Below are 9,159 nucleotides of genomic sequence, written 5' to 3'. Positions count from 1 at the left end.
CTTTATATAAACTGATTAAAATGTTGTTAATCAATAGTTACAAACGACCAAAAAGATGTGTTTAGTGCAGTGGTACCCTAGCCTTAGAGTCTCCAGCTGGCAAATTTAAAGGCATACAAAAACAAACAAAGGCGGGGGGGGCCCAGGTTGCTTATAAAGAAGTGGGGCCCATTCCGAAAATGCAACTGATCCTTATTCCTAACACGACTGACTACATCCCCCCTTGGCCTAATCTCTTTTCCACATACCGACAAATTCCCACAACCATAAAGCCCCTTCCCATCTTCACCTCCCAAAAATTTCAATTCTCCTCTCTTTCCCTTCTTTGGAGTTTTGCCTACATACAAAGGCATAGGCATACTCAATTGTTAACTTACTTACTTGCCTACCTTTTGGCCTGTTTTTGAGTACCTGTTTTTTTGTTTCTATTTAATTGTTTGAGTTTTTAATATCACCATAGTCCATAGGCCATAGCATTCAAATTAAGGCCCCATTTGGCCTAAACAGAACCATGAAGAACCCACAAACACCTCTGCCACCAGGCTTTAGGTTCCACCCAACAGATGAAGAGCTCATTCTTCATTACCTAAGAAAAAGAGTGGCTTCCACACCCTTGCCAGTCTCCATCATCGCTGAGGTTGATATCTACAAGTTTGATCCATGGGAGTTGCCAGGTTTTTGTCTTATATATTAATTATATTCACCCTTTTCCTTAAATTCATGTTGTAAAATACATCAACTGACATCTTCTAATATTTTCAACAAAACGAAGAAGTTTAGAGTTTAAATTCTTCATCCTCATGTCAAAGTGATAATCTTAATATATATATATACACTAACATAGAATTAGGGTCTTGTTTATGTGTTTTTTTTTAATCAGAAAAAGCTGCGTTTGGTGACAAAGAGTGGTACTTCTTTAGTCCAAGAGACCGCAAGTACCCAAATGGTGCCAGGCCAAACAGGGCAGCCGCTTCTGGGTATTGGAAAGCTACTGGTACAGATAAAACCATATTAACATCAACTGCAGCTGCAAGAGGAGGAGGAGGAGGAGGGAACCTGCAAAACATTGGTGTGAAGAAGGCCCTTGTGTTCTACAAAGGAAGACCACCCAAGGGAATCAAGACTAACTGGATCATGCATGAATATCGCCTTGCTGAACTCCCCAACCACACTTCCAACAAACCTATCAAACTCAAAGATACATCCATGAGGGTGAGCTACCCTACTAAATTATTATATTAAATTTAAATATATCTTTATTCTCTATAATCATTCAAGCCAGTTTTGGGGCATTTCAGGATGTTCCATCTATTTAAAAAAGATTCTGCACGTTGTCTTGATTCGTCACGCTGTAGTTAAGCAAAGTCATCTACACATAGGACAAAGCACCCGAGCCACAGAGTTTTATCTCTATCCTTAACTTTGAAAAATATTGATAATACACATAAGCAAAGGTGGCGATAAACTTTACAGTATAAGATTTTTTTTTTGTGATTTCATAATTATTTATATTAAAGTCGTGTGTAAAAAACCCAAAAAGAATAACAGAGAAAATATGAAACTAACGCAAACAAGAGGATCTTACTAACGATGTGATTTCATAATTTTTTTTTTTTTTTTGGAGTCTTGAGGGAATGGTCGATGCTAAAGAAAAAGTAGGTTTAAAAGAGCAGATTCTACATCATTCTATATGGAAATTTTTTACTATTTTGTTAGGTTTGTCCTGTTGAGTTTAGAAATAGTTACATCCTTTCCAATCCTTCCAAATATGAACTCAGTGTTCGTTCTAATATTTCTTGTTGGCTAGTTCTATATATAGGCCTAGCTAGCTAGCCCAGGTGTGAGGCTACAAATGCATCCAATCTGATTAAAGCGTGTGGTCTCACCACCAACCAGTTTGAATGAATACGGGACCATTGACTACATGCAAGTAGTTCTAATTTGAATGGGACCCTAAGGCCTAATTAATTATAATGGAGTGCATAATTGTGAGGTTTTACTAAGTAGTTGTAGCTATTAAAGTTTGTACTGCAACTAATAAAACTGTTTCATTTGAGGCCTTTTGCAGTTAGACGATTGGGTCCTTTGCCGGATCTACAGGAAGTCCAATGCTTTACCTCCAATAACAGCAGCAGCAAGTGATCAAGATCAAGAAGAAGATGAACAAGAACATGTTATCCAAGATACTATTTTACCAAGCTTGAAAATTCCTGTTGGTCCCAACAGTACTCTCATGCCCCAGAAATCATCTTCTTTCTCAAACTTATTGGATGCCATGGACTACTCCTTACTAAGTAGTTTATTATCAGACAACCATTGCTGGAACACAACTGGATTCGAATCAACATTCAACAATGGGAGTCTAGACCAGCCTTTCTTCAATAACTCCATAGCATCTGGTAGCAGCAGTGAAAACTATATGTTTCAAAAACTACCTCAACTGAACTCTTTGGCTCCAAACATGGAAAACCAGCTCAAACGCCAGCATTCCAACTTAGATCATGAGGATATGTTATACCCATCAAAAAAATTCATGAGTTCTTGCAGTTTCAGTAACAGCACCAATCAATCCGACATCCCTCAGTACAATATACTCAACCAGTCATTATTCAATCAGCAGTTACTTTTGAGTAGTCCTCATCTCCAATTTCAAAAATAAGGGGGAAAAAGTAATAAACTGGATAGAAGGATGTTAATTGGGTATGGAATCAAAAGAAGAAAAAAGACACATTCTTAAATCTTAAGTCAAAAGATTGTTAAAAACAATTTCAAAGAAGTTATGAAATCATACATGATTTTTGTAGAGGATGTAATGCCTTGATTGGTAGCACGTACGAGTCATACCTGTAAATAAGGTATTTGGTTTGATTTTCCATAATTAATATGATTATTTTCTTCTCTCTTTTTTTGGGACTTTTTCATTATTATTATTATTATTATCATTAATAAGTGTAGTAATACAATTTTTCTTGAAGAAAAAAAGTTTAGAGATACAAAAATCTTACAACTTTAGTGCATAATTAAAATCAAGTTGGTAGTGGATTTATGTGAAATGTACCACTCTAATAACAACTTGTTAATTTAATAAGTTGTTGAGAACTTGACACTTCTTGGTGTTTATAATATAGAGATTTAGAGTTCAAATTTTCACATTACCAACAATCGATTTATCAAAAAAAAAAAAAATTATGAAAAAATGTTATGTTTCCTAACATTGCTTTTTTAGAGTTTCATTGAGCACACATTGGCATATCCGGCTCTAGGCCTAAGCCTCAAAAGCCACACTCCCATTACAAAAATACATGTTTAAAAAATAAAAATTAAAGGGTTTTTTTGGTATTTTTCTCATCTTCCAGAAGACCTCCAAAATATGAGACAAATACAAAACCAAACTTTATTAAAAACTAAAATATTTGACAAAACAAAAAGTTTTATAAATGTCGAATCATTAATAATGAATAAATTCCAGTAATATTTTAGCTTTAATTTTATTAAACAATGTCCTACATGGTAAATTGCTAACGTTAGCCACCTAATTACTCACATGATCACACACCAAACAATCTCTATCTCTGTCTCTCAACACCAAAATCATTAATAAAAATTTAGATTACAATTTTACTTAATCATGTACCACCTTATCCAAGATAAAATAGACCTTCTTTAAAAATAATAATAATAATAAACCTTTTTTTTTTGGGTTAAATTTTATACTTAAACCATGATATTGGAGTCTCTGTATAAAATTACTTAATTTAATTAGTATTAAATCATCAAATTATTCTTGATTTAGTTAACATTAAATAAATTTATTTAATTGATATTTATATATAATAATAAGAATAAAAAGTTCCATGTAAAATTCTTCCCTTATGCTCTAACTAATTCAAGTTGATAGTAATTATTGTTCCATTTCAATTGACTAATAGATTGTTTGGATGGAGGGGGAGTAGAGGGAAGTAGAGTAGAAGAAGGGAGTTTAAGTTAAATTATCTTGTTTTAATTTTTTTAAGGGAGGAGGGAGAGGGGCTTGGAGGGGTTCTAACTACTTTTAACCCTTCATTTTTATTTTCCCCAAATTGAAGAGATTTAGAGGGAGAGTACAGCATAAAAATGCTTAACCAAATTTACTCTTACCATATTAACAAAATTACAAACTATGAAAATGTTAATTATTCTCTCCCCCTTACTTAATTTTAAAAATATCGAACATGGTGTAGGATAACCATTCTCATCTACTCTCCTCTATATTACTCTTCTCTCTTCTACTACACTCTACTCTCCTCTCCCTCCAAACTTCCAAACATAGCATAAGAGTTTTGTGTACTGACAATTATTGATATCATTTTAAACCTTGGTTTGATTAAAAAGTTTCAATCTTGGCTTTGAATCTTGAAAATCATTTGTTGATTTTTCTCTCAGTTATACACATTACAACTGTTCTCCTCATTATTATTATTATTGTTATTATTATTATTATTATTTACAAGCCTCTTAACAATAAGAACAATTATATAATCTCTCCATAATGTGAGGGTAGTTTTAAATTGAATTTTCTATTTTTAAAATATTTAAATAAAATTCTAAACTTTTTAATTAATTGTTTCAATTCGCCTCCTTAATTATTCACTATTAAAATAAATTTATCAAAGTTCAAGTAAACTGTACTTGAAACTTATATTGGGGCTAAGACTTAAGAGATCTGTCACATGATCAACAGGTGAGATATACATACATATATATATATATATATATATATTTTTTCATGTGAAAGACAACTTCCTAGTTCTACCTACACGCGCAAATGGATGAGTTTTTACCTTTTAGTTTTAATTAATTCTCCTCCATACTTTTTATATCTTCTTTACTTCTTTTATTTTCAAGCACCGTACATCTCTTTGGTTGGGAAGTATGAACACACACATGGCTACGAAATACGAATACGGCACATTCGGACTCAACATTTTTTGAAAAACTTTCTCTCAACATTTTTTGAAAAAAAAGACATAAATAACGAGACACATCTATTAAATATATTTTATTTATATTTTCTAAATATTGCTAAGTATTTATTTTAGTATAATGTTAAATATATATCAATTTAAAAGCAATAATGGATAATAAAGTGAATTCATGATTATTAAATAATGTTTGGAAATTACAATACATATCCAGAATAAGAATATTTATTAATTTTCAAATGCATTTTTACTATTAGAGTATGAATGTTCTCTTTGTTTTATGATATGGTATTCGATTCCTCTTGCTCCCGTGTCCTAGCCATGTCCTGCAATTATTTTTTTTAAAGGACATAGCCGAGACACACATGCAGAAGTATCTTAGGTATATCATGCGTTCGACATGGGTACAACATCACCCCTAATTAAGGATGAACGCAAAATTTTAAGTTAGCAGGGCCAAAGTATAAAGAAAAAAATACTCCAAATATGTATGTATATAATATTAAAAAATTATAAATACTCAAAATCATTGTTTCTAAATACATTAAGATATAATCATTTACCAACAAAGACAAACAAAAACAAAATAATGTCTTTTTTTAATACTAGGCTGGCTAGGATTATTATTATTATTATTACTGAAGAGCATTCACATTGGTGATGCTAAAAATTTTAACTTTTAGCACTTCAAAAAGTTACTTTATTTATTTTACTACCTCATTTTATGATCCACTCAATATTAAATCTTCTATTTTTTGTATAACTTCATTTAAAATAATACAAATAGTTCATTAAAATAATAAATGAAACAAGAGAATTTAAGTTTTTTAATTGAAGGAAGGAATATAATCTTAATAAAATATTTTATTTTATTTTTAACAACTTATTATAGTCAAGTGGTATTTTTACTAGTTTACTGTAATTGCAAAAAATTTAGCTTTACCTTTTCTTATAACACATGACTTTTTGATTCTTTTGTGGTAAAATAGGTTTTTTTTTTTTTTTTTTTTTTTTTTTTTTTTTTTTTTTTTTATTCGTGTACTTTTTTTCTTTTTCTTATATTTCTCTTTTAAACAATAATATATTTTTTAAAATTGTTTCAATAACTTATTATTTAATTATATATCTTTTTTGGCATTTTGGAAGTTTTAACATCTGATTTTATTTTAATTTTTGCAATATTTGAACATGTTTAGCAAATTTCAAAGACTATACTGATGAGACTTATAAGTACTGACGAAACTGGCAAGTCTATCCTATGTGGACGAGTCCTTCAATATGGACGAATATACCCTCAGGACAAACGACGTAGAAGATAACACTACTGACGAAGGTATCCAAGCCATTTAATACAATCAACTAAATGGTTATACCTCCAAATGTATGAACCGTTTGAAGACATTGATGCCTCATTACACAGCCCCAAAACGTTACCAAAAGGAGTATTAAGACCTCCATAACTACTCCAACGGCTAGAGACCATGAGAGCATATATAAAGCCCACACACTCCCACTAAGAGAGAGAGAGAGATATATACGAGTAAGAAAGGAGATTTTTCTTTCATTCTATTCATTTTATATTGTTTTACTTTGAAGAGAGTTTCATATACTGACTTTGGCATCGAAGACATTGTGGTAGGCACCACACCGGTGACCATCGATGAAAGTTGAAGGATCACCTCCATCTGACAAACATTACTGACGAGCTTACACTCATCATATACCATGTATTATTCTTTTGAAAGTAATTAATTTTTCTTTTATATTTCTCTATTGTGTAATCATATACTTTTTTTTTTTCAAAAATTTATAGGAAGTAAATCTTATGATTTTTTAATATTTTTTTGCCTTTCAAAAGTTTTAACATTTGAATTATTCTTTTGATGGTAACACATCTTTCTCTATTGTGTAGTCACACATGCACACGCACACACACACATAGAGATATATATATTATCTATAATTTGTAGGGTTTGAATCTTTTGATTCCTTTCAATAATTATAGTTATGGATTATTCTTTTGAATGTAACCCATCTTTCTTTTATATTTTTCTATTGTTTAGTTATATATATTTTATTTTGTTTCAATCATTTCTAAGCAATGAATCATCTAATTCTTTAATATTTTTTAGTCTTTCAGAAATTTTAATATCTAAATTTTTGAGTTATTTTTTTGCAGTATCTGAAACTATCTTATAAATTTTTTATAAGCCATTGCATGTTCAAGCAATGACTTTTTCATCAAATTATAACACAAATTGAAGTCATACAAGAGCAAATCATTTAATGTTATAGTTTCTTAGTCAATTTAAGATTTTATGAATTTATTTTAGTCTACCTCACAAATAAGTAGATTCCCGTGCATAGTACAGGTTAGTAACTAGTTTGATATCTATTTTGTAACTCCAACTCTTAATTGTGTTAATGTTATCAAGATTAATGAATAAAGAGAAGATTGTGCCTAATTTTATAATTTTTAGTTTGGTACATTTCTCACATTAATTTTTAGTTTTGTCTAATTTTTTATATCTTTAAATGTTATCATTTTTGTTTTGTTTTTTAAAATTTGAAATTGAGGTCATTTAACTATTAATTACGTCAATTTTGTGGCTCAATTATCAAGATTAAGTCCATTTGACTATTATTTGAATTTTTTTAATGAATTTTATATTACTTACCAGAAGAAGATTAAGTCAAACGAGTATGTTCTTGTTAATTAAGTCAAAAAACATTTAATATAAAGATTAAGTCGACTACACCTAACAAAGGAGCTATTTCATTTAGAGGAGGATCTTATTGGAAGACAAGTGTGAGCAATGTGGGGTTGTGGCCGAAGCGGTATTCCATGCATTGTGGGAGTGCGCCATGCTAGATGATATTTGGGATGCTGTTCCAGATTTTGAAGACCGAAGACAGCTTGGCATCTCAAATATTAGAGATCTTATCATATTAGTTCGTGAGAAAAGAAAAAATATAGACCTCATGGCCATGGTGATGTGGACCATATGGCATAGGCGAAACCAAATTCGAGTGAGCACAAGTGACTTTCCCAAAGCTCAGGTTCTCGAACAAGCATCTCAGACCCTTACTACTTTCCAACAAAGCCAATACTCCCTTGGTTAATCCTCAACAATCATCCGAACCCAACCCCGTGCTCAATGGAGTCCACCTCCGACAAATTGTCTCAAACTGAACTTTGATGGGGCAGTTTTTCCGGAGCTGGGCAAGGTGGGTTTGGGAGTGGTGGTCCACGATTGTCAAGGAAAGGCCATAGCTTCGTTGTCAGAGAAAGCTCCTCTACCATTTTTGCCGGTCATAGTGGAAGCCATGGCAGCAGCAAGGGCGATGTCCTTTGCATAGGAACTTGGAATTTCAGAGTTCATGCTTGAAGGTGATTCTGAAGTGGTAATAAATTATCTTCGAAGTAAGGAAACCTCCCTATCTCCTTTTGGACATCTTCTAGAGTCTGCCAAATCCTTATTAGTTACCAGTAATTGTATTTCTTTCTCTCATGTTCGTAGAACTGGTAATAAAGTAGCTCACAACCTAGCTAGACATGCAAGACATGTTAGAGGTTTGTCAGTGTGGGTGGAGGATGTTCCACCACACCTCTATGATGTACTATTTGCTGATCCCGGCTGATTTTCAATACAAGTAGCAATCTTCATTCTCAAAAAAAAAAAAAAAAAAAAATAAAAAAAAAAACTGAGAGATCGAGGAAGAGGAAGCGATGGGTTTGGGTCGACAACGATCGACGATCAACGGCGCAGCGCGGGGCGACTTGCCAGTGCGAAGAGCGCTGGGTTCTGGGTTCGAAGGAGATCGACAATCGACGGCGCGGCGTGGTACAATCGAAGGTGCGACTAGGTCTGCTCGTTGCGGTGAGGCGATGGGGACTGGGTTCGTGATCACCGGCGATGGGCTCTGGGCTTGGATCGGCGGTTCGTGGGTTTATGGCCGCCGGCGATGGGCGCTGGGCTTGGATCGGCGATGGGCGCTGGGCTGTCTCTTTCTTTCTCTCTCTCTCTCTCTCTCTTCGTGCTCTCTGTTTCTCAGTTTTCTGGAAAATAGGATTTGAAGTGAAAATAAAAAGGGAATTGGTTTTCACCTTTGACCACTGGTCAACTAAAATCAATTTTCGGAAAATTGATTTTTCGTGCACAACCAAACACCCGTAATTAAAGAAAAGCATTTCCGG

At 32.8% G+C, this 9,159-nt stretch overlaps 1 protein-coding gene across 1 annotated transcript; it reads left to right on the top strand.

Moving 5' to 3' along the window:
• The first annotated feature begins 281 nt into the window (after positions 1 to 281).
• On the top strand, positions 282 to 2,903 carry LOC112016117 (NAC domain-containing protein 2). Its single transcript, XM_024048626.2, has 3 exons — positions 282 to 674; positions 881 to 1,212; positions 2,069 to 2,903. The coding sequence occupies exons 1-3, from the start codon at positions 512 to 514 to the stop codon at positions 2,657 to 2,659; spliced, it is 1,086 nt and encodes a 361-aa protein (XP_023904394.1). The 5' UTR covers positions 282 to 511; the 3' UTR covers positions 2,660 to 2,903.
• Positions 2,904 to 9,159: the final 6,256 nt, after the last annotated feature.

Source organism: Quercus suber, unplaced genomic scaffold (genome assembly GCF_002906115.3).
Source record: "Quercus suber isolate HL8 unplaced genomic scaffold, Cork oak 2.0 scaffold_68, whole genome shotgun sequence".
Taxonomy (NCBI): domain Eukaryota; kingdom Viridiplantae; phylum Streptophyta; class Magnoliopsida; order Fagales; family Fagaceae; genus Quercus; species Quercus suber.
Note: the sequence above shows the minus strand (reverse complement) of the source record. Positions and strands in the feature narration are given on the sequence as shown.